We start from the raw sequence: 25,343 nt of genomic DNA on the forward strand, positions 1-25,343 counted from the left end.
TGATGACTTTTAAGTGGACCAATGAGTCCACTGTCCACCAATTCGACTTTTCATTTTTCCCTTTTTTTGACTTCTTTTAATATTTCACGAAACTGAATATCATATCTTGTTTTTTTGTTTAATTTTATCTTAATGCATTTGTACGAAAAAGCATCTAACAAAAATATGAAAAGCTTATACAGATGATTAGATGCCATATATTATCGAATATGCCAAAGGATATGCTTTCTTTGCTTCATATGAATTATCTCCTAAATGGTGAGGCAAAGCAATATATAGCTTCTCTTCTCCTTTAATTTTAAACTTGTATATTTACTTCCAGAGAAAAAAACATTGATTTAGTATATTTACTTTACTTTTTTTTTTTTTTAACAGTGATTCAGTTTTAACTATGGGAGAGTTAGTTTCCTTTTGAATTATCAATCCAAGTAGAAGAATTGTTGTTAAAAAATGGGTTCAAGTGAAAACTACGAAGGAAATTTTCCAAAAGTTGTGGAAGGAGCCAGAAATATATAATTCGGCTTTTTGACCTTTGACTTAAAACGTACCACGTCTATTACGGTCTCTTATCATATAGTTTTTTTCTTTTTTAAACTAGTATTTGTTTTCGCTAATTGATTCTCGAATCTAAGAATAAATAGCCAACCAAAGATTCCAACGGGTGGAAATAGAATCATATAAAGTCCTTATCTTATCAATTTATTTTATCACTGACCTTATCGTATCATATCAATTTATAAATCCCGGACAAATAGAATCATATAATATGATTTATTTTTAATCCAATATACGCATTGTTTTAATTTATTTTTTCCAACCATCGTTCTGAATTTTTGTTGAACAAAATATTATTTTTTTAATTAAAAACCACTCAACTGAACCATTGATAAATCATAAACGAAAAAAATAAATTTATAAACTAAATTGGTATTCAGAACATTTTCTTTATCTATACTGATTATGTAATTTATGGTGATAACTTATATTATATCTTGTGTATTCATTTCATTGGTTATCCTTGGAAATTTTATGTTTTGAGTGTGAAATTTCGAATCAAAATAATATAGAAGATTTTATAAAATGTTTATGAATGAGTAAACATGCATCAAACGATTATATCAAAGATGATATGATCTTTAGAAAATGTGAAAGGGCAAATTTTTTTTTGTATATAACCTTTTAATTCTTCAAGAGTCGGACGAAAGAAACAAATACACCAATATTAAGTTTTTTCATTGATATGAGGTGTATATCAAAGAGATTTGCTCTCATTTAATTCCTTATTTAACTCTAGCCACTAAAAACTTTACGAACCAATATCTATATTTTGTCCTGTTTCTCATACTTTCTCACATTGAATATATATGTGATATTTAGGAGAAAAAAACAGAGAAAAAGACAAGCAGTATCCGACGACGATCCGTATGGTAAAAGAAGATTCGTACGTATACATATTTTGGTTTGCATAATTATTATATCTTCTATATGAACTCATCAAGCCACAAGTTTTATGTTTTGCAATCTCATCTTCAGTAGTAGCATCATAGTATTTAGCCAGCTGATCTGTTATTACAGTTAAGATATATTATAGTTTTATGAAATTGCTCTACTTTGAATAAAAGCATAACTAATTCGAGCTCTTTATGAACTTGATCACTCGAATAAGATATATTTGCTCTCCATCGGGAAAACACATTTTAATCAATGTGCATACATGGTTGATTATTGCCATGAGTGATATTACATTTTCTCCAAACAAGTTAAGTCCGGTGCGGAAATGGACATTCGTAACTTATGTGATGGGTGATGTTTGATATTAATGGTATATGATTGAGTTATATAGAAAAGAAACAATAAAAGCATAACTTTAGATCTGAAAATGAAATTTGAGATAGTGGTGGCTAGTGGGAATATATTCTAACTGTTCTACGGATATTCTTCGGATATTTATATGCAAATATAAACTTGTGCATGCTAAAATTACCCTGTATATAGTATATGATCAAGATTTGCATCGTCTCAGACAAAAATGCATAACAGTAACACTATAGTAATACAGTAATTTACGCACACGAGTTAGCATTTAGTTAACTATTATGTAGTTGTATATGATGTATTAGAGACTAGAATGATGATTCAGTATTCACTTATTATTACACACATGCACAATGACCCCAAATAAAAAGGTGTGACTAAAGTGATATATTTTTGTTTAGAGATTACGAGTGTACCGACCAAATAAAACGACCTATGACAAACCCAAAAGGTCAAACCAAACGTTATCCGTGCTTCAAAACTCAATTTCGAGTGGTCCAAGTTACCGAGAGAGAGAGAGAGATACGTCGAGGTCTATATATGTCTATGCAGAGATCATAATATATTTCAATAAATAAATAGTCATAGAAAATGAAACTGAAAGTGAAACGGAGCGTTTTAAGGTGGGGGAAGGGGGTCGAATACGAGAACTTGAAAAGTCAAACACAATAAATCCTGAGCGAGATAGTCCTGGGCTCATATCATATTAGCCCATATAAATGTGACGCAATCACAGCCCAATATCAAAATCTGATTTGGGTTAGTAAATCAGTGGGATCGGATGTAAGTAAGGTCCGAATATGGCAGATAAGATATTGACATCAGTTTTAAATTCTTTTAGTTTTGTTACAATCCATCAGTTTCAGTATGTACTGTGTACGCCATATACCAAAAATTGTTAATGATCGACAGTCGTTTACTTCACCATCAAATTCCACTATACACCAATAATCATTTTTTGAAACTTCTCAAATAAAAAAATCCGGCAAAATATGAAAACATATTCAATCTTTTACAGAATTCGCGACAGTTTATCCGGTAAAATTTAACTCAACGAAGTATATATATAGGGATGAAAAAGTCCAGCCAAGTTCTCAAAAGGTATAATAAAACTACCATCATATTCCTAATTGTACTTTTAAATTGTCAAAGTTTTTCATGTATATATAATCAGCAACCATTTTTGAATTCATTGAAACGAATTCACTTGTGAATAGTTATGTTATGACTTATGTGTCAAAAAGATAGATTGTTCAGAACTTGTAAGAAAATTGTAAAGTTAGTGAATGGTACGATAAATAAAGAAAATACATGAATACTTTTTTTCCTTTCCGAATCTTCTTCCAAATCTTTAGTATTTTAATCTTTGTCAGACTTGTCGATATATCTACTCGAATAAAGAAAGTTTTAGGTCACAATTTAATTATTATTGATTATTTTATTTTTTTCCATTACCTTAGCAATCCCCATTTTATATGTACTGTATACAGACCGATGCAATGCTTTATAATCTGTTGAAATTCAATTATTTGTTATCGTTGTCTCAATCGACCGACGCAAATTAAACTGTTATAAAACCGGTTCATGACTTCATAACCGAATCTAAAACCAAATTAGATTGAGTCCGGTTAAAATGATGAATTGACAAAAAGGGAAAGAAACAATAATGAAGAAAAATGAGGGTGGGTGGGAAGACAGATGAATCACTATCAACAAAAAGAGAAGCAAAGAAAAGATTTGTGGGGGCAAAAGACTAATGCATAAGAGTGCCTTTGAGACTGTGACATTTTTGGCAACTCATGCGTGAAGATGTTTCTTGCCCATTGTTTCTTCATTCAACATGATTTTAGATATGTATCATATCTATTTCTAGGGTTCTTTTCTTTTCTTTTTTTCTTTTTTTGCGGGTACCAACGTAACTTTCCAACCAAGTGGTGCTCCACATATGGTAAGATAGGTTGTCCTATTGATCGAAGACAAAATTTGAGACAGTACTGACTAGAACATATGGCTAATCACTTTATATGTGATTTTTCAGATACATTAGTACCAGACCTATTACAGACCCTATTACAACATGTTAGTAGCGCTCTATCAATCATACATGATACATCACACACCATGAGAGATGAGTTCGAAAACTAAGATAAAATTAAGTAACTTAGACATTCGTTTTATTTCGTTCTTTTGAGATTTTAACCTTCGCTATGTACTGCACATAAAATAAGATGCAATTGGGGATAATGAGTTCTAACGAGTCCAAAACCTTATGTGAGTTTACAAGAAACATCATTCTCATCTCTATAGTCCAAAGATAAACACACCGTACAAATGGTAATAGTGGCCATGCATGTATAAAGATTCTTAATCCTAACAAGGTGTAAGATAAAGACGAACCAGACGTTTAAAGCAACCTCTAAACGAACCGTACACTGCCACTTGATACAACCAATTTTTATTTAATTAAAAGTGATAAAACCCTAGATAACGTCTGACAATGTCGATGCCCACTTAATTTCTTACAGATTTTTTTTGAAAAAGGTAATAGAATCTTTAAACAGTAATCAATATGTGTATGTGTGTATAACTACTATAGATGCACAGTATATATACCTTTACATGATCTACTTTAAAAACTGTGAAGTTAGATCCACAACAAAAAAATCTGGCAGGCCTTGCATCTTTGACCCATTTCTAGTATGTTACACCTGCATATATACATACATATATATTTCCCAAGTTAATTTTTAGGATATATACCCATATATATATAGTTATTGTTGTTTCTTTGGTAAACTATACACCCATTTCTGTTTACTGTTTAATTGCATGTTATAGAGGGTGAGCCTTAAATATGTTTTTATTAAAGCCCAAAACATGCTAACGTTGGAGATTAAGGAAACAGAATTGAACCAATAATAGAGTTAAACCAGGTGTTATTCCATTTCCATGAGAACTTAATTAGCAGGTTGAAGAGAATTGAAGGCCGTACCAACTGCTTGCAATAATGACGAGGTAGTTGAAGCGATTTGGGGTACGTACTCGATTTCTATTCGTGATCGAAAGCGAACCCTAAAGAATGAAGAGTTGAAACCTATAGTACAAGCAGAAGTTGAACATCCTCTGAACGGTTCGTCTCCATTTGAGAAACTTTCGATATATGTCACCTACACTCACAACAAGTTCTTAGGAAAAAAAACTTATCTCAATGCAACAACAGCACAAACGATTTTAACAAAAAACAAAATTTGTATGGTTTATTTTAGGTAGTTTATTTGTGTGTAAACTCGTAATTTGGACCGGAATTAGTTCTGGACACTTTTACATTCTTTGTTATCTCTCTTGTAATGAACAAAGACACCGACACCGCTTTTCTTTCTTTAAGAAGTAAGAAAAATCACCGAAGCAGTTTCGTTGTTTTATATACTGAACAAATCATATCATACATTATATATAATCTCATATTAAAAGAATACATACATGTACATAAACAAGAAATTTGATAACAAATTAAATCTTCCACACGCACAAAAAACAATTTAAATTCATAATGAGACCGTTTCATGATAAACTGAAATAATTGAACATTTCGTGAAACTTGTATTTTTAATAATTTAATACATTAAATATTTAAATAAAATGTTTTAAAAATTATAGCATATTTAAAGAAAAAATTATAGTTTATTTTCTGTGACGTTATTATCACCATGAACTTAGTTATTTTTTGTTTTGAATAATACTTCTGCATTCATTGTGATCGATATCACTAAAAAAAATACATCATGTAGCGTCAATTGTGTATATCGTTTAAGTCAGTTTTCAGTGATTAAAAAAATTACGTTAAGTCGTTTGCCAAAAAAAAGAAAAAAAAAAACTTACGTTAACTCTAAGTAACTGTTGTTAATATCCTTTTCATTTTTCAATTTTAAATCCTTTACACAAGTGATGTTGAATAAATGATGTGTTCAAGCGTTTTTTCGTAATGTGATAATAATAGCCATATAAAACCAACGCATTATTAATCGTGTGGGTTCATAAACTTTAAGAATGCCATTCATATTCAAACGAATAAAACCTAAGTATATAGAGACAACTTTGTAAACATTTAAAAAGTTATAGAAAAATAATGGCAAAAGGGAAAAAAAATATTAAATATCATATCCTAAACAGTCAAATTTGACAGGTTGGAAAATAATATGCCTACGCACGTGTCGTAACACATCACATGCCCTCTCTTTTGTTCTTTTCTCGTTTCTCTTCAACTTCAGTAGTTCACATGGTAGTTAACCATTTTTAGTTTCCTCTAGTTCTCTAAAGTTAAAGAACAAGACATGAATTAAAGAATTTTTGATGAAATCTTAAATTGCTTTGACTACATACTCTCTTTTTTTTTTTTGGTCAAGCTGACTCTATATACCTTAAGAAAATATGACTTCACTGTCGCTAGACGTCGTCAACAAACCAATGAGAATTATAGCCTAAATTCATTATGTGCTAACATTTCATATATGCTACTGTTTGCAATTTTTCATAGCTATAACGGTGACAAATCCATCTTAAATTGCAAGGGATCGAATACACGGAAGCAATTTGGTTAGAAACGGCCATAAAATGACGATCATCATCTATTACTAACTTTCTATGCTTTACATGATATATTTCCATATTCAAACGAGTTCTTTTGGCTATTATGTAAATTAATAATATGTTGAAATATAAATTAACAGGTGTTACTTTCTTCTCCTCAACATGACGTAAATATCAGGTTTTCTTACTTCCAAATCATTACAACTTAGAATTTCAAAACCATCTTTCCCATCAAAAAGAAATTACAAAAAAGACAAATTTTCAAGATGCAAGTTACTCCGAATTGGAATGGGTTCAACCATATTAAACCAAATCAAAATATGGTATGATTTATTCTAGTTCAATTATACTATATTATTAAATTCTGAATGTTGATATGTATAGCGACATATATGTAAGTATCCTATTAAAGATAAGCGATTAATTCTGATGGAACATGATAAAAGAAACCATATGTAACATAGGTAGAATATATAGTGGTTAGTGAGTCATAACCTATTACCTAGTTTTCATGAACCAATCAGGGACATAGATGCTCACTCTACTTTGCATCTCGCTCAATTATTATTTTCATTATAATATTATTATATTGCATTTCATTGAAAAAAGGAAAAAAAGAAAGGACTAAATCTATCGTTAAATTAGGCTTTAATTAGATTTTATAAAAACATCATGTGCAATGTATTTCGGAGAAAAAAACAAGATCCCTAATTAGAATTTGTTGAAGCATTTAATGAAAAATTGACAATGATTTTGACTGGTACTTAACGCCTTCCTTTTTAGTGTCGCTGAACTCCTTCCATTTGATAAAATGAAATGTTTCGTAAGAAATTTCACTCGTACAAGTAGTAATAAACTATTTGAATTACCAAATATATATTTGGAGATTTTTTTATCTTAACTTGCAATTCATTTATTGTTTCAAATAAATAAATTTTATCATTAGTCAATTATAACGGATGGAAACATGTAATATACTGGTTTGCATTGTATCATAATTGATATGAATTTCGAAAATGTATGCGTATATAAATTATAGATGACACAAAACAACCAACAAAATCTATAATGTATTTGAAGTTATCAAGTACATGAAAAATGCAAAGCATCCATATTTACGAAACAAAAATCTAGAGTTAAAAAACAATTGAAATCTGATGGGGACAAGAAGTGAACCCTACAACGAATTTTAGATAAACAGCATCACTCTATATCAACAAAAATTGATTGAAATTAAAGTTGCAAATCTGTTTATAGAAAGAAAAAAACAAATTGATATATCAATGATATGAACAACTCATCTATACTGAAAAGAACTATCATTTTTCCTTTTCGTTGATATCGTAAAATACGAGAAATGAAAACGATCATATATCAAACTGTTATAATTGGTACGCCGAATATATTCCGCCTGTCCGGAAAATTGGATGGACTATAAGTAGCTAGGCGTGTCAACATAGAAATTGGTATCAACGATTCTAGTATTATTTGTATATCATTAATATTTATTAAAATATAGTCTAAAAGTGATCCACTCTAATCTGATTCGCTGACAAACCAATCTGTATTTTCAACCTGGCCGTTTTTCATCCTACGGCGTGTTAAACCCTCGTAGACAAATCCACAACGTTTTTTCACATCCTTATATATATGTGTGTGTGTAAATATTGCTTCGTCCAACAAGAAGAGTATTGTTTGTAGTTTTTTAATCAATAGAAAATGTTATCATACAACCCACAATGAGCTAACTAACACATTTCCCAAGTATAAAATCCCTTTAGAAAACTATATATGATCTTGAGCTGAAGTCCAAATAGTCTCTGACTCTCTGAAATCGATGTAAGCATTGAATCTTCTAACCATTATAAAGACATATACAGTATCCAATTTTGAAATCGTGGTGGAGAACTCAAACTTGGTGATCTTTCAACAAAAACTATGTAAATCTTTTTAGCCAATGAATTTGATTAATAAATACTGATACGTAATTAGTTAAGAGAGAGAGAGGAAGAAAGAAAACAAAATTTTGAAAGGGCCCATAACATGTCCTCTCTAACGTCAACATCATCTGCTACTATTACTTTCACCCTCTCATCAAACTCACTCAACCTTTCATCTTTCTTTCTTATTACATAATTCTTCAGATCCATAAAACAAATTGATCCCTTAACCTTCTTCACCAACATCTCTCTTACACTCAACAAGAGATCATATCATGTCCTCTCCAAGAGAAAGAGGAAAGAGTTTGATGGAATCATCAGGATCAGAGCCACCGGTGACACCAAGCCGTTACGAGTCGCAGAAGAGACGTGACTGGAACACTTTCGGACAGTACTTGAAGAATCAGAGACCGCCTGTGCCGATGTCTCACTGCAGCTGTAACCACGTGCTTGATTTCCTCAGGTACTTAGACCAGTTCGGTAAGACAAAGGTGCACGTGCCTGGCTGTATGTTCTACGGCCAGCCTGAGCCACCAGCTCCTTGCACGTGCCCTCTCAGACAAGCTTGGGGAAGTCTTGACGCTTTGATCGGACGGCTGAGAGCGGCTTACGAGGAGAACGGTGGACCTCCGGAGACTAACCCTTTCGCTAGCGGAGCGATAAGGGTTTATCTGAGGGAGGTTAGGGAGTGTCAGGCTAAGGCTAGAGGGATTCCTTACAAGAAGAAGAAGAAGAAGAAGCCAACGCCGGAGATGGGAGGTGGGAGAGAGGACTCTTCTTCCTCCTCCTCTTCCTTCAGCTTCTCTTAAGAGATTCTCCATCGTCGTGAAAGACTTTGTGGTAATATATGTTTCCAATATGTGACTTTGCATAATTTACATATAAAGCAAGCATATCTGCATCATTTATATATAACATATAGATTTTGATTGATATAATATATATTATACTATGTATCAAAAACCCTAATTGGAGATACAATTAGGCTTTTGATTTCTGTGAATGATCAGCTAAATTTTTTTCTTGATATTGGGTTCGGAATTAAGGGACCGGTTTGTGATTAGATCTTAGGTTTCAGTGGAAGTAGATGTGTTTTGGAATGATTTCTTTTAAATCATTTTAGCTCTTCGAATGCAAGTTGATTTTAGTTTTGAAATAATATAAAGGAAGATGTGTTTTCTAGTTTCTAGCATGTAAAATCAATTCTTGAATAGATGATTCATTAAATCTCTAACATTAAAGTAAACTAAAAACAGATTTATTCAAAACCTTAATTTGAAAATGCATCAGACTTTCTAAGCTATGTATATGTGAAATTATAGACTATTCAAGTTTATCCTAGTGAACAACTCATTCAAGATTTGGAAAACGTACATTTGATTCTCAAAAGTTGAATCCTTTCTTTATCAACCATGTATGTATAGTTGAATATTGGTATATATGGGCCGTGTGTACACATTGTACCACTGTTATTTATATAAATAGTACGTAGTTCAATGAAGTAATGATTGGCTCTTGGAAGGCTTCTCTTTAAAGATTTTTGTAGATTTTGTTCCCCATTGGTGATCAAGGGAGGAGTTGATTGAACCTTTTACCCCCATTTTTATAACCTAAAGAAATATTGAGATTCCATGATTGTTATCAAAGGCTAAGAAGGTTATCTCAGAATAGAAATTACCTCACACATAATACTTTAACGTTTTTAATTCATACTTTTTAAACTATTGCAATGTGGGTCTTAGTAGAATGATCTCAATATGAACAATTCAACCAAATCTTTATCATATACAATCATATTAATTAGGATCTCAGATTTTAGAGCTTGGATTGTGACATGTAATTTTAGCTTTTATAAAGGCTGTTTACTGCATGATCATTGGGAATAGTTATGCATTGGCATTTTCTGAGATTATACAATTAGATTTTGTGGAAATTAAGTTTGTCTCTTTGAATTCAACTAATTAAATCATTTTTATTTTCTTTGATCTCAATTATAATTTCAGTCTTAAGTTTATATATAATTTGCTCAAATCATCTTTATGCGTCTCCTTTAGGATCTTTGTCACCACTAACTTTGGAAAAGCTTGAAAGTTGGTTTTGTCCCCCGCATAGCTTTGTAGATTTTGTTCGATTATACAAATGTGACATATGCCACAAGAAACATAATTTAAGAATATATTTTTGATGAATTCCATAGAAGTATGGGTTAAAATTAAGTCTCTCGGACATGCATGCATGCATCTCGCATAGTTATGGCTTAAACTTGAATTTATATACGTTATCCTATTTGCATCTGTGAATCTAGGTAAGCGCATATTACATGTATTTCTGGCAATGAATTAGTGAACTAATCTTGATACAATAGAACTTGGCAGGATCAGTAAGTCTCAAAGAGGGATCAAATGTAAAAGAGACCTCAAATCTATCTACTGGTATCTTCAACATATCTTTCGGGACCATTTTTGCAGCTCTTCGTCCCCTCCTCTTCATTTCCGCAGATCTCCGTCGTCATAAATATCTTCATCTATTCTCTTATTAAGCTCTATTCATATTTATTCTCTTATTAAGCACTTTTCTTTTGAATAAAGTAAGTGTAAAGAGTTTATATATTGAATTCAGGTGTGTTTTGTACTTCTTATGTGGATCAGCGTACTTCTATGTCTTATATAAGTCCAACATATTGGATTTAAATGAAAATTACAATGGACTATATATGGTGGAATAGCAGAGTCCGATGACCAATTATAATTTTTGTTTTTGGAGTATTCTAAAATTGATGGATCGACGTAATTATAACTTAGAGAAGAAAGTGATCAATGGATTAGCTTCAAAACAATCTGTTTGAAAATAGTATAAAAAGTTGTTTCCTGACTGATGTTCCCAACAAATAAGAGAAAACCTTGAAATTTAAACTTGTAAAAAACAATGTTTGTAAATGTTAAGTCTAGATGAAAAAGACAAAAACAAGTTGGAGGAAAATAAATCTAGTTAAACAGAAATACCATTACATTTTATTAATTTTCCCCCAAAACGACGAGTACATGGTGTTATAATATGATAGGAAAAGTCGTTTACAAAACAATCTTGGTAGGGCAAGTTCATATTTGTCTTCATCGGAATTGGCTTTATTGTTTTCTAATTATCAAGCATATTGTGTAAATCCAGCGATGATATACCTATAGCTCAGCTGGTGTATTAATTTATGTTTTTCTAATAGATCAAAGTTATGAGTCTGAGTCTCAACAATAGTGAAGAGATTATTTTGTAAGAGTAACAGTTTTCATCTTCTCTCTAAGGAAAGTATGGTCTTCATGAATTTTGAATAACACTTTGAGAATCTTGTAAGTTGAATAACAAGAGCAATGATACTCCACAAAAATAATGATTTGTATGTTCCCGTATAGAAATGATAATTGAGCATATTTTTCAATTCTTCATGCCTAATTAACTAGATTTTAACATGGCTTTGGCCTTTTGTGTGTCGCCCGTTAACTAACCTCATTTTTTTTTACATTTACAATTTCATGTAAAATATTGATTATAGTTTTATGTTACATTTTTGTTTTAAACTCCTCTTCTCTAAAAATAATGTATGTCTTCATCTCCGCTATCATCAACAAGCTTCGTCGGATTCCTTCAATAGCTTCGGTCTCCTTCATCTTAAAGCAACACAACTCTCATCGTGAGACTAGTATAAGCACAAACCTCGATCACTTTATTTCATATGGAAGCAAAGGAATGTTCGTCTCCAAACCTAAAATCGCGGCCTCTGGCTTCGCTCATTGAAGAAATCACTCGTATCATCTGAGTACGTGTAGGACCCCTCTTCGAGCTCAATCTCTTCACACCAATAGAGAAACGTATTGTCCACTTGTTTTCTCGCCTCTTTCTCCATCGCACGTCACCGACACTTGTGACTCCTATTTAAAGTCTCAACTATCTCTTTTCTAAACATGCATATGTTCTATGCTGTGTTTAATCTTTTGCTCCTTTCCCAATAACAATTACTCCCTCTGTACAGTTTGTAGAAAGAACAACAAAAAGCTCGAAAAGCAAATTTTAATAAATTTTGTTGACATATAATCTAAATGGGCCACATAAGATAACTTAAATAAGCCCAATTTTGTAGTAACATAACCCAATATGCTAGGCCCATAGCCTCTCGACTGTTTCCCAGTTCTCTCTTCTCAGCTCCTTATCACAAGTCAACAACTATCATGTCATTACCTAACCTAGTGAGCTACGATTTATTATATCTAATTCTTAAAAAGTAATTGTTCCTTCAAATGGTATGTTGCTTCTGACAAATCAAAACATCCACCAATTTTGCTGTACCCAAAATAAAATCTATAAACTATCCGGAATAAACTATATCTATCAAACTAAACTAAAAAATTATCAGCTCAAGAATTAAATCTGATCTCGATTTCAAAAACATAATTACACATTGAAAATTTCAACCACAACATCGTCGTTACACAAAACCGTTGGAACGAACGTGGAGATCGGACGAAAGACATTAAATGATAAACCCGAGATGTCGAACCCACATGTGACACGTGGAATTCTAGAAACTGCTTTGTTACTAGACGTCCACGTCATCAATCTTTGAAAGAAAAAAAAGAGAAAAACGACAAGCAAGGCAACGTCGTGAGAGTGAGACAGCATGGTGTACTTTGAAGGATTAGATTTTTAAGTTACGGAACACAAACATTTACTTCACGTCACCACTTATCTACTTCCACGTCACTCTCTTTTCCCACCACTTCTTTTTTGGCCATTCTCATTACTCTTATAACTAATTTTCTTTCGGTCATTAAATTCAAAACCCGGGCCCAGGCCCACCAAAGCTTCCAGTAATTGGTCTATTTTTTCACAACTACAAATTAATTTTATACGATTTTTTTTCCTTTTTGTATCGTTTGCGTATAACTTTTTAGGTTAGGACGATTTTAATAACATATCATCAGTTTGAGAAAAGTAACACTAGCTAGCACATAAGAGCAACTCCATTGCACATCAATGAGAGGGTCTTTCTATAACTATAATATAATATATGTAAAGAAAATATATTACTTTAATGTTTGAGTATCTTTAAACTAAAGACATTTTATGGTAAATGTCTTGTTAGAGACATTTTTGAGAGTGTGTCTCAAATTTAAAGACCCATCACATTTTATTATTAGTATTTTATAACTTCAAATTTTTTTAATATTTATGAAAGACACTCTCCATAATGTGCCATGGAAGTGCTCTAATATTTCAACAGAAGTGAAGATCGGATTCAAGAAATTTTAGTGGCCATAACATATGAAAAATTGAATGACATGTAAGATTTAAGAAGTTAAATCTTTTTGGAGCCCACTTGTTCAAGATCCACCTTACTACACCCAATCGAATTAGATTTTTTTTTCCTTTTCTTTTGGGTTATAGAGGAGTTCCAATTTTAGTTTCATTGTTTTGGTTGTAATTTCTTCATAAAACCATTCAAGTTCTAATTGTTGTTGTCCAACAAAAAAAATAAAAAAATCAAGTTCTAACGAAATAGTAATATTATGATTCTTGAGTAGCAAGAACGATCAAAAACTCAATTTTAAAATGTTTTTGTACGTGAGATGAAAGAATATTTGAACTTTTGGAGATCTAAGTTGATTCGTTATGTGTTTTGATGTCCGTCAGTTATATAATATGTGGGTATTATGAGCTATGAAGTGCGTTTGATGTCCAAAGTCTAAAAGAAAAGGTGAGCAAAAATAAGACATTCTTACTTTATAATCTGATAATATATATATAATGTAGTCACTTATCCATACATTATATATAGGATTAGTACCCCCTCATCATGCTTCAACGTGTGATCTCTTTCTCCACAAACTATTTTTTAAGGGACCGTGTCTTCGTATGTGGTTTTTCTGCTCGTCTAAAAAGTCAAAATTTCTGATGGATTTATTTTACCATCCATTGTTTCACGTTTTCCATTTCATGATTTCATGCGTGCTAAGTAAAAGGTAACTTAAAGTATGCTATATAAATAATTACATATTATTATAATGATCATTCTAGGGATTTATCTAACCAAGCATGAATTCTGATAAAGTCAATTACCTTTTCTGTGAAGAAAAAAATTACTCAACTACAAGTGCTTATAGTTCATGGTTTCTCGATGGTGCAAGTGTCACTCAAGACATCTTCCTTCACAATTCCCTACTCACAACTAAGTGCCTTTGATCCAGGACCATGAGACGTCTTTTAGTTTAGCAAGTACAAATTGTACAACTTATTCCTTTTTTCTAATAATTTAAAATCATTCTTTATGGATGTTTTTGAATATTTATATCAACTAGAAATTAATCTGTAAAATTTTTAGAAAATATTTTAATGCATTTGACATGACCTCTAAATAGTTTGAAACGGTTGAATTGTATACATGGTTCATTGAATTATATTCACTTTGATAAGATAATATTGTATTACATTAACCAAATATATGCCCAAGTTAATTCAGCCAGTCTATAAGCATGGGCACAAAAACATGGTATAGGTCAGTGGATTTGAATATATTTAGTACATAGTCGCGTTTATATGTTGACGCATGTGTAATCACATGTATATGTATGCGTGTATGTGTTTTTGTGACCGGCAAGATGAGTAGGCAAGAGATAATGCATGCCCTACAAATCTTAAATTTCTCACTTTGTAAGGAAAAAGAGAAAAACGAAAAATAAAATTTAGTTGCAAATTTCTCACTATTGCTTTCGTGATTATGCTCACTGAGTTATCCATTAAGCTTTTTAAAAGTTAAACACTATTTTGAAAATATAAATTGTATTTACGTTGGAGAAATAATCAAAACCTATATTTTATTTAATTTGTAACATGACTGAGCGCCGCTTATTAAGCGGGAAACGTATCTAATTAAATACTCTTTGAACTGAATCGATTCACTGTATTGGATCTATATTTCTCTTAAAATGGAAATGAAGTTCAGCTTATCTTTTAGTTGTTGCATGCATTCTTACGTGATTCCAATTATGAATTTGGAAAAGACTCGATATTCTTACATATATGTTATGGGTTTGGGATTTATCTAGATCCTGATCTTATAGTAAAATTATCTGCAGTTTAAATACATTTCTGTACATGACACAAATCAGTGTTTTTGATGCTGTTTTATTCCGACTTCATCTCTTGTTGCAGTCAGTAACTTAATATTGGGGGTTTTCTTAATATTTTAAGGTTATTGAATTCTAAATCTTGCAAAATAGTTGTGTTTAGTTTTAGTTATTTTCCTATTAAAGCTCATGTCTATCAACAAAGAAGGTTGGTATTATTCTTGAGGGACATAAACAAATGTTAGATGCATGCACGGGAAAAAGGTGGATTGTTCTTTACAGGAAAAATATGCAATTCAAGTGGGAACATAAGGGAGAGAGAGGGATAGGTTGATTTTGACTCTTGCAATTTGATTATATAATATCAAATATGTATATTTGTTTAATGATTAAGAACAATTGTCAAGTTACGGCGATTCCATAATAATACGAATGATCTCACAAACAAAATTTGCTGTGCCTCTACCAAATGAAGTATTGGTCAACTTGTGACAATGGCGATGATTCAAATCTATTATCTCATACAATTTTTTTAAAGATAAGGTATTTTTTGTAAAACATTTGAAAGGAGCTTAAGTAACTATGACACATACTGCATGTACAGTAAAGCATACATGTACCCGTAATTACCAAATTCGAAGATCAAAGTTTCGAAATCTTTTGAGTCGGTTAATGTGTAAATCTCTCTTTATCATACCAAAGTACATGCATAGATTACAACTAAAAGCTGATGAGAACACACGAACGAAATGAAATAGTCAGGACATTACATGCAAGCATGCAACTTCGTATATCCTAAACCTTTCATTTTGATTAGTGATATAATGATATTTACATTCATAGAGAAAAAAGGGTATGCAACTATGATTTTGGTTTCTCCAAAATAGTATATCATCGTATAAGTACGCATAACAATCTTTTTGACCAATGACAACACAATCCCATTATCTATTGGTTATGAGTATTTTGATAAAGTAAGGATTTATAAAGTACAATTTGAGGATGAATATTTTGTAGGCTTAATTAAAGAATGTATGTTCTATTTTTTTTTTTTTTTTTTTTGACATCGTATGTTCTTATATAATTAACCTCAAAGATAATTTAGATTTAATCATTTAAATACATATGATTTTTCAATCAAATTACCTCAAAAAAGGAAAGAATTATAGTACTATCTATATTAAAAAGAAAAAAAACATAAAAGAAGAGAGAAGAAGAATGTCAGTATCATCACGTGGCTCTCTCTCTGCCCAACACAAATCTCTTCTTCTTCCTTCTTCCCTCTTTCTTCTTCTAAAATCTCCTCTCTTGTAGATTTGCCGCTTCTCATGGCTTCCACTACTCTCTCCGACCTCCCTGACGTCATCTTATCCACCATTTCCTCTCTCGTATCCGATTCCCGAGCTCGCAACTCTCTCTCCCTCGTCTCTCACAAATTCCTCGCTCTCGAACGATCCACTCGCTCTCACCTCACTATCCGTGGCAACGCTCGTGATCTCTCCCTCGTCCCCGACTGTTTCCGATCAATCTCACATCTCGATCTCTCTTTCCTCTCCCCATGGGGTCACACTCTTCTCGCTTCTCTCCCAATCGATCACCAGAACCTTCTCGCTCTCCGTCTCAAATTCTGTTTCCCTTTCGTCGAGTCTCTAAACGTCTACACACGATCTCCGAGCTCTCTCGAGCTTCTACTTCCTCAATGGCCGAGAATTCGCCACATCAAGCTCCTCCGATGGCATCAACGAGCTTCTCAGATCCCTACCGGTGGCGATTTTGTTCCTATTTTTGAACACTGTGGTGGTTTCCTTGAGTCTTTAGATCTCTCCAACTTCTATCACTGGACTGAAGACTTACCTCCTGTGCTTCTCCGCTATGCTGACGTGGCGGCGAGGCTTACACGGTTAGATCTCTTGACGGCGTCGTTCACCGAGGGATACAAATCAAGCGAAATCGTTAGTATCACCAAATCTTGCCCTAATTTGAAGACTTTTCGTGTAGCTTGTACGTTTGATCCGAGATACTTTGAATTCGTCGGAGACGAGACTCTCTCCGCCGTAGCTACCAGTTCCCCTAAGTTAACGCTTCTACACATGGTGGACACAGCTTCGTTGGCGAATCCTAGAGCTATTCCAGGTACGGAAGCTGGAGATTCAGCTGTCACGGCGGGGACGCTAATTGAAGTTTTCTCAGGTTTACCGAATCTAGAGGAGCTGGTTCTTGACGTAGGAAAGGATGTGAAGCATAGTGGTGTAGCTTTAGAGGCATTGAATTCTAAATGCAAGAAGTTAAGAGTATTGAAGCTAGGACAGTTCCAAGGTGTTTGCTCTGCTACAGAATGGAGGAGGCTCGACGGTGTGGCTTTATGTGGAGGATTGCAGTCGTTGTCGATTAAGAATTCCGGCGATTTGACTGATATGGGTTTGGTGGCTATAGGGAGAGGATGTTGTAAGTTGACTACGTTTGAGATTCAAGGGTGTGAGAATGTAACAGTGGATGGACTAAGAACAATGGTTAGTCTTCGGAGTAAGACTTTGACTGATGTGAGAATCTCTTGCTGCAAGAATCTTGACACAGCTGCTTCTTTAAAGGCAATTGAGCCGATTTGTGATCGGATCAAGAGACTGCATATAGACTGTGTGTGGTCTGGTTCAGAGGACGAGGAGGTAGAAGGAAGAGTGGAAACTAGTGAGGCTGACCACGAAGAGGAGGATGATGGTTACGAGAGGAGCCAGAAGAGGTGCAAGTATTCATTCGAGGAAGAACACTGCTCAACTAGTGATGTGAATGGATTCTGTTCTGAAGATAGAGTATGGGAGAAACTGGAGTATCTATCTTTATGGATCAATGTTGGAGAATTTTTGACGCCATTACCTATGACAGGACTAGATGACTGTCCGAATTTGGAAGAGATTAGGATCAAGATAGAAGGAGATTGCAGAGGTAAACGCAGGCCAGCCGAGCCAGAGTTTGGGTTAAGTTGTCTCGCTCTCTACCCAAAGCTCTCAAAGATGCAGTTAGATTGCGGGGACACAATCGGTTTCGCACTGACCGCACCGCCAATGCAGATGGATTTGAGTTTATGGGAAAGATTCTTCTTGACCGGAATTGGAAGCTTGAGCTTGAGCGAGCTTGATTATTGGCCACCACAGGATAGAGATGTTAACCAGAGGAGTCTCTCGCTTCCTGGAGCAGGTCTGTTACAAGAGTGCCTGACTTTGAGGAAGCTGTTCATCCATGGAACAGCTCATGAGCATTTCATGAACTTTTTGTTGAGAATCCCAAACTTAAGGGATGTACAGCTTAGAGCAGACTATTATCCGGCGCCGGAGAACGATATGAGCACAGAGATGAGAGTTGGTTCGTGTAGCCGATTCGAGGACCAATTGAACAGCCGCAACATCATTGACTGAAACTTGAAGAGTGAGTTACCTACACTATTATATCTGTATTGACTTCAGAAACTGGTCCATTTTATTTGTATGGTCAAGAGTGTTTTGTATATGTTTGTAAGAGGAAAGGACAAAGACTATAATTTGCGATGATTAATGATATCATAAAACAATAATCCATTTTTATAAATGATAAAACTCAAATGAAGAAGCCGGAGAGATCTGGAGTACAAACTCAATGAGTTTCTCACAACTAATGCCTCAACATATTACACACAGAAAGAACAAACAACTCACAGAATCAGCAAATCGGAATCTCGCAGGTCTTAAGACGGTGCAGTATCTCTTTACAGCTCGGCCTTTGCTCTGGTTCCGACCAACAATCTATAACAAGACAAAGTTTCCATAAGCATCTGTTTACTAAAATATAGCAAGGGTTCCAAAAGAAGCAACAGTTAGGTTTCGAGGAGTCACAAACCTGCAATAAGCTTCTGTAGTGGTCCTTCAGGTATTTTGAGCCGGGCTCCTTCGTTTGCAACGATATGAATGACCTGAAAGCAAAAATACCAAGAGCCGGGTTTAGATTCGATGTTTTTATTTAGTTACCAAGTGTTTTTCATGTTCAACGAACATACTTTTTCTTTTGGGACTCCTTTCCAGGGCTTGGATAGAGTGCTAAGTTCCCACATTATAACACCAAAGCTAAAGATGTCGCTTTTTTCTGTGACGGGTTCATTGCGGATAAGTTCAGGAGCCATCCACTCAGGAGTTCCTGCAGCTTCAGTATCTTTCACTGCCGTACCTGTCATCCTTCTCGAGAGCCCAAAATCACAGATCTTGACTATCGACTTGTTTAACAGGCAGTTCGCACTGGTTAGATCACGGTGGACTATCCCCATCTTGTGTATGTACATCAAACCCCTGTGAAACAAAAAAATACAAATGATTATGAGAGCTTCCTGGCACTATTTCTAAGTTTTGTTATGTTAAAAGGAGACGGTGTGAATCTTGATCCTTATGAGAACTTGGTGATCAAATCTATGGAGTGTCTCTAGAAAGCTCTAAATGTGGCGAAAATATTAACGGAAAGTATTTAGTGTAGAAATGAAACACCTGCAAATTTCAGCCAGAATCTTTAGTTTCCTTTGCCAGCTCAACTCCTTTTTTCTGGTACGGATCACATCATACAAGGACCCCGTACTCATATACTCTGTGACCAGTGATAACTGAGGAGGCTTTGTGCATGCTCCAAGGAGCAGAATAACTACAAGATGTCATGACATGCCTCGTTACTTGAAAAATGGTTTTAAAATCTTACAAATTGACCGCTTGAGGATCGTTGGACAAGTAATCAAAGCAAAAAAAGAAATAGATGATGTTTACCATTGGGATGTTGAAGACGGCTGCACAGAAGAGAAGACAGGAAGAAAGGTGAGAAGATAAGTTGCAAAGGCACAGAAAAAATTAAAGGACACATACCTAAGAATAGATATCTCATTGCAGAAAACTTTCATGTTCTCAGCTGTAAGCTGTTGTCCAAGAAATATCTTGATCGCAACTTCAGTTTTATTCCAGACGCCACGACATACTACTCCAGAAGTTCCTGAATGACATATAACAACAAAAAAGAGTTAATAGGGTTTCAAAGGAAAATGTATACTTATGCTCACAGACCATATCCAAGTTTTCTTGCTGAAGATATATGCCTAACACAACAGATAGATGGAATTCGAAAACACTCCACACGTCTTGATATAAAAACGATTCTTATTCTTACCACTCCCAACAGAAGCCCCAACTTTCAACTTGGAGAAATCTATGTTCCATTCTTCAAATGGTAACAAAGGTTTATTCTGGAACATTGGAGACTCCAGCACTTCATTCCAAATGTGGCTTATTTCTTGAGGTGAATGTTCACTTCTTTCAGATAATTGAATTTGATAGCTTCGCGGAGATGACGGCAATGATATTGACTTCCGCGGATATACTGTCGAACATTCACCAGACACTAGGTCATGGGAATCAAGCTGGAAACCAGAGACCTAGAAGCAGAAATAAGCCCTTATAAGGAAATTTAGTAAAAAATTCTGAGATATCCATACTCTTCTCACAAATATTTTCTTATAACAGCATAGAACAATTTTCCATTTTTTATTGCGACTTATTGAAACAGGAAATGGATGTTCTGCTTTTGTTTTCTCAAACAAAGAATCACAACACCAGCACTTTCCCTAAAATTCCTCTTTCTAATTTCATGAACTGTCATTTCAACTTAGGCGAAGAGAAAAGATACAGAAAGTGTTCTGTAGTTCGCATAGCTGCCAAACATACCATAAGTATTTCAATGACGCATATATCAAGACGCCTTTATATATCAATATGAGAATTCAGGAAAACTGTTACATACATTCTTTTCATCTGGAGAGTAAGGAGATGAATCATCAACACCTCGCTCTTTCAAGAGGTCACTCTGCATCATTGTTGCCCTGAAACAGATTGTTAAGTTTACTTTAAACAAAAGATAATTGATAAAACCATTCAAATATTAGTGACAACAACAGCCGATACAAATGCTACAAACTCTCACTACCATATGTGGAAGTCTGTACATGATGCAAGCAAATGCTAGTTTAGTTATATTATGTGGTGCTCAAGATTTATGAAAGATAATAACGCAAGATCTTTGCCTATTGTCAAATTTTTATATAATTTCCATAAGAGATTGTACCGCCAGTTATGTAGGCCAATGTTCACAATAAAAAACGAAATGACAGCAACCTCATTTGGTAACATAAGGATGACTGTGAACACATGTTTTTTTGTCTTATAAAACAAACACTTGCCTGGCAATGTCATTGTTTAGATCAGGAGTATTCATACACCTTCCATTTGTTCTCTTACTTTCCGATTCCGCTGCTCCTGAGTTACCACTGCACATTAAAAAATGAAAACATCAGCCTTCTTTATGCATTACAACCATTTTTTTCAGCCAAAACGTTCTTGTAAGCCAGACAATAATGACTAAGAAAATGCCATGAACTTTTGCAGCTACAAAAATCATATATGCTTTTGAAGCAAACTCATCAATTGCAGTACATATTGAATTCACCTCATCTGATAGTTAAGCCCAATACTCTCACAACGTAACTCATAGCTCTTGCATTGTAGTTGACTAGAATGGACTTTAATGGTTACCATATTTCACCTTTTATCAATAAAGATAATTGACAGAATTTGAGGGAACATGACGACACCCAAGTTTTAAGAGAGAAGTAGCATGGAATCTATATACAACTACTTAGCATTGAAAAAGTTTATCAAAACTACACCACTGTTGAAAGGAAATATATATTGACTAACAATTTAACCTGAAATCAGCAGGTGGCGGTTCCTTGATGACCTTTCTCCGCAAAACTTCAGTAGCTATGTTTGGCTCGCCTAGTGAACGACTGAGGAAACAACAAAAGTTACTTTTATACGTGCATAACGCTTTTGCTTGCCCTATAGAGAAACATAAGATATATATGGTAGCAAATATACAAACATAATCAAGAAAACTAAACAAGTATGCTTATCACCTTAAACCGGATTGTAATGCAGATGGTGGACCAGACCGTTCCATGGGACTGTTTGGCTCCAATGGTGAAGCACAAGGGTTATTGTCTACAAAATCAGGCTGCCATGCCATTGAGATATGAGCCATATAAACTGCCTTGGGTGAGAAGGGTTTAAGCTGACCAGGACATCGCTTAAGGTCGACTAGCATTTCAACATTATTGAGCTCAACCACAGCAGAGATATGATTATATGAGTCGATGCTAGCAGAAAATCTCAGATCAGTAGGGAAACCCTGATCAAGAAATTTAACCGAAATGCCAAGTTATCAGAACCAATCAATGACATGAGGAAATTGGAGTTATAACCAAAGCCACTGATCACGTTTTTATACAGTACATACCATTACAAGCTTACTGTCAAGACCAACAGCATCAGCTAGAACTTTAAAGAGGATTGCTCGTGCACGACAAGAACCATGCTTGATTTGTCCTAGCAGGGTAAACCCTTGAACGTCAAAATATTGCAGCGTTCTTGCCGGACTCTGCAGAGTTTTTCTTTTATATATATTTGCCACCTGCCATAAGAAGGAAAAATCCAATTCAGATTTCCCGATAATCTAAAAGAATATAATGAGGTTGCTGAAATAATGTGATGTGCCTTAAGAGTCTAATAAATGGGATTACAGTTATTTGTTTTCTTATTCAGAACCAAATATTTATTGCATGCAGCGATAAGATAAAGTAACAAAATGACATGCATTGTCGCCAAAGTTAGTTCACTAGAAAATGAGATGATAAAAAGATGCTCGCCCATTCTTACCAGTCCAGCAATTTTCTTAATAACTTTATCGGAGTCCAATCCTGTGACAAGTTTGATGACAAACTCCTTTATCAAAACAAGCTGTATATCGTTCTTAAGATCTACAAAAATCGCATCAGCCTTAAGACGATCTTCCCCCAGCGCATTAATTTCTTCCAATGTAGGAATGCTTTTAAAATGCATCAATCTCTCAACCTGTTGAAAAATTCAACAACATAATAAGATAAGAAAATGATTGTTGACAAACAGCAGCACGTAACCAAGCATTAATAAAGCTAACTGAAATATTATTGGACAAAGATAATACCAACCTAAAGATAGCTTACCGGGATCACAGTGTAAAAACCACTTGGGATCGGGTCTGATAAGGACCCAGTACTCCAAAAAATATTCGATGCTTCATAACTTGACACCCCATCTTGATCAAGATTAGAGGTTTCTGCTAGTGATCCCTGACATACAGGCACGTATATCTTCTCAACTTCTGAAGGCCTCAAGGTAGGACTTGGTGGATTTGGTTCTGATGGTCCAGCATCATCAGTATTAGAGGTTTCTACTAGTGATCCCTGACATACAGGCTCGGATGTCTCCTCAACTTCTGAAGGCCTCAAGGTAGGACTTGGAGGTCTTGGTTCTGATGGTCCAGCAGCATCTCTTGCCTCTACCACAGTCATCTCCCTAAGGTCTAAAATCACAAGAGTGTCTCCTTAGCCCATAGGTTTCACTCAAGAAAAGACGAATAACGTAGGTACCAAAATATTAAGAATCAAACTTCGCTTACCAGTAGCTTGGACCTCTAGGTCAGCTAACCTACATAGGCAAAAGCAGAATGGTTAAGTAAATATAGACTCGGATATACTGTTGCAGAAATAAATGTTTCAGTGACATACTAAGTTGCATTCCATATATTCCTTATCAAAGCATTTAACTAGTAGACAATTCTCAAAGACTGGCTACAAAACTTATTCAAAGTGTTGGACTTTTCGATACTTATAGAAGAGATTCACTTCAATAATTCAGCCTCAGAACTTACGACAAGATCACGGAACCATTTGATTCCACCACTGATCCTCGGTGACCTCTGCAACACTTAGCTCCCATTTTCAAGTCCTCGGTTGCAAAATTTCAAATTCCTGCATAGATTTCAAAACCCATTTCAAAATAAAATCCCACCAACTTCGATGGATTCAAACACACAAGAACCCATAAACCAAACGGTCTAAAATCATATAAGAAAAGGCTAAAGAGCAAAAGAAGAATAAGGGTTTATGAAAAAACTCACAGAAAGCAGATAAACGTCCTTCCAATTCCAAAATCCAGCAATCAATCTGCTTAAATCGCACTGCGAAACAAGAGAAAGACAGAAGAGAGATCTGAAGATTGCCATGATCAAGCAACAAAGAGCTAAACGTACACACATATAGAGTATGTGTACGTATATGCATAGAGATTTGCAACAGAGATTCATGAGATAAAAATTGGATTTTGGAGGTTTTGAAAGTTTTGATTTTGATGGCGGAAGAAGCAAAAACACAGTCAAGGGGTTTTACGAAAGTGACGAAGCAAGTCACGTGCGAGGGATTATGAGTCACGTGCCGAGAAGCACTTATTCACAGGATATATTTCATAAGTACAATTTTGTCCTCTACCTACATGGATTGTTTTTGTCATCCATTTCTATCTCAAAGATCTTCGAAACAAGATACATATTTGATAGTCATTACACTATGAATGACAATATATTATCAGATTGTTCATGCATATGAGATAGATTTCTTAAAAGAGGATGATGTAAATGAACAAGAATCTAACAAGAGTTTGATGAAAAATGAGGATGAACTTTTTTTGAAAAGAGTATAATAGAAAATCAACGAATGTATTCAATCTTCGAAAAAGATTGCAATAAGAATGACTCAAGAGAATTCATCCTACTTCAATATTGATGTTGATTATGATACTTACACGTCAACAACAACAGATCATCAAAGTGTTTGGCAGTGCGGCTATTTCTTTGTTTGTCAAAAACCTGACATTTCTATCATTTCATGTATTCTCTCAATGAACTCAATAAGATATCACACATTTTGGTTTATAAAGAAATCCCTCCATTTATATAGTACTTA

At 34.2% G+C, this 25,343-nt stretch overlaps 3 protein-coding genes, 1 long non-coding RNA gene and 1 other non-coding gene across 10 annotated transcripts; 4 read left to right on the forward strand and 1 right to left on the reverse strand.

Annotated features, from left to right (window-relative positions):
• The first annotated feature begins 8,393 nt into the window (after positions 1-8,393).
• Positions 8,394-11,137, forward strand: LSH10 (LIGHT-DEPENDENT SHORT HYPOCOTYLS-like protein (DUF640)). 2 transcript variants are annotated; one of them, NM_129822.3, is made up of 2 exons: positions 8,394-9,182; positions 10,708-11,137. In NM_129822.3, exon 1 carries the CDS (start codon positions 8,618-8,620, stop codon positions 9,149-9,151), a length of 534 nt encoding a protein of 177 aa, NP_565978.1. In that variant the 5' UTR covers positions 8,394-8,617; the 3' UTR covers positions 9,152-9,182; positions 10,708-11,137. The 2 variants fall into 2 exon arrangements, with proteins under 2 accessions (NP_565978.1, NP_850374.1); NM_180043.1 differs by having other exon boundaries at positions 8,530-9,182; positions 10,718-11,053.
• An 847-nt stretch (positions 11,138-11,984) lies between these two features.
• Positions 11,985-12,534, forward strand: AT2G09380. Its single transcript, NR_140525.1, has 2 exons — positions 11,985-12,151; positions 12,367-12,534. It is a non-coding gene; the product is annotated as an other RNA (long non-coding RNA).
• Positions 12,535-14,203: 1,669 nt separating this feature from the next.
• Positions 14,204-14,760, forward strand: AT2G00900. Of its 2 annotated transcripts, NR_143700.1 has the most exons (2): positions 14,204-14,350; positions 14,461-14,760. It is a non-coding gene; the product is annotated as an uncharacterized misc_RNA (transcript). The 2 variants fall into 2 exon arrangements; NR_143699.1 differs by having other exon boundaries at positions 14,204-14,760.
• Positions 14,761-16,681: 1,921 nt separating this feature from the next.
• MAX2 (RNI-like superfamily protein) lies at positions 16,682-19,081 on the forward strand. Its single transcript, NM_129823.3, has one exon. It carries the CDS (start codon positions 16,783-16,785, stop codon positions 18,862-18,864), a length of 2,082 nt encoding a protein of 693 aa, NP_565979.1. The 5' UTR covers positions 16,682-16,782; the 3' UTR covers positions 18,865-19,081.
• Positions 19,082-19,144: 63 nt separating this feature from the next.
• AT2G42640 (Mitogen activated protein kinase kinase kinase-like protein) lies at positions 19,145-24,798 on the reverse strand (the record flags this gene model as incomplete). Of its 4 annotated transcripts, NM_001336990.1 has the most annotated exons (18): positions 24,503-24,736; positions 24,254-24,353; positions 24,002-24,030; positions 23,827-23,905; positions 23,547-23,712; positions 23,221-23,415; positions 22,802-22,975; positions 22,422-22,693; positions 22,212-22,292; positions 21,687-21,773; positions 21,251-21,329; positions 20,621-20,885; positions 20,323-20,446; positions 20,227-20,246; positions 19,957-20,107; positions 19,479-19,764; positions 19,322-19,394; positions 19,145-19,227 (listed from the first exon to the last, which is right to left on the reverse strand). In NM_001336990.1, the coding sequence occupies exons 2-18, from the start codon at positions 24,319-24,321 to the stop codon at positions 19,145-19,147; spliced, it is 2,232 nt and encodes a 743-aa protein (NP_001324374.1). In that variant the 5' UTR covers positions 24,322-24,353; positions 24,503-24,736. The 4 variants fall into 4 exon arrangements, with proteins under 4 accessions (NP_001324374.1, NP_181792.4, NP_001324375.1 ...); NM_129825.5 differs by having other exon boundaries at positions 23,547-23,905; positions 24,503-24,768; NM_001336989.1 differs by having other exon boundaries at positions 19,479-20,107; positions 23,547-23,905; positions 24,503-24,798.
• Positions 24,799-25,343: the final 545 nt, after the last annotated feature.

This window comes from Arabidopsis thaliana, chromosome 2, assembly GCF_000001735.4.
Source record: "Arabidopsis thaliana chromosome 2, partial sequence".
Lineage (NCBI taxonomy): Eukaryota > Viridiplantae > Streptophyta > Magnoliopsida > Brassicales > Brassicaceae > Arabidopsis > Arabidopsis thaliana.

What these genes read in the sequence shown, in the direction of transcription:
- LSH10 (NM_129822.3), top strand. Translation starts at nt 8,618, where the DNA reads ATGTCCTCTCCAAGAGAAAGAGGAAAGAGTTTGATGGAATCATCAGGA.
- MAX2 (NM_129823.3), top strand. Translation starts at nt 16,783, where the DNA reads ATGGCTTCCACTACTCTCTCCGACCTCCCTGACGTCATCTTATCCACC.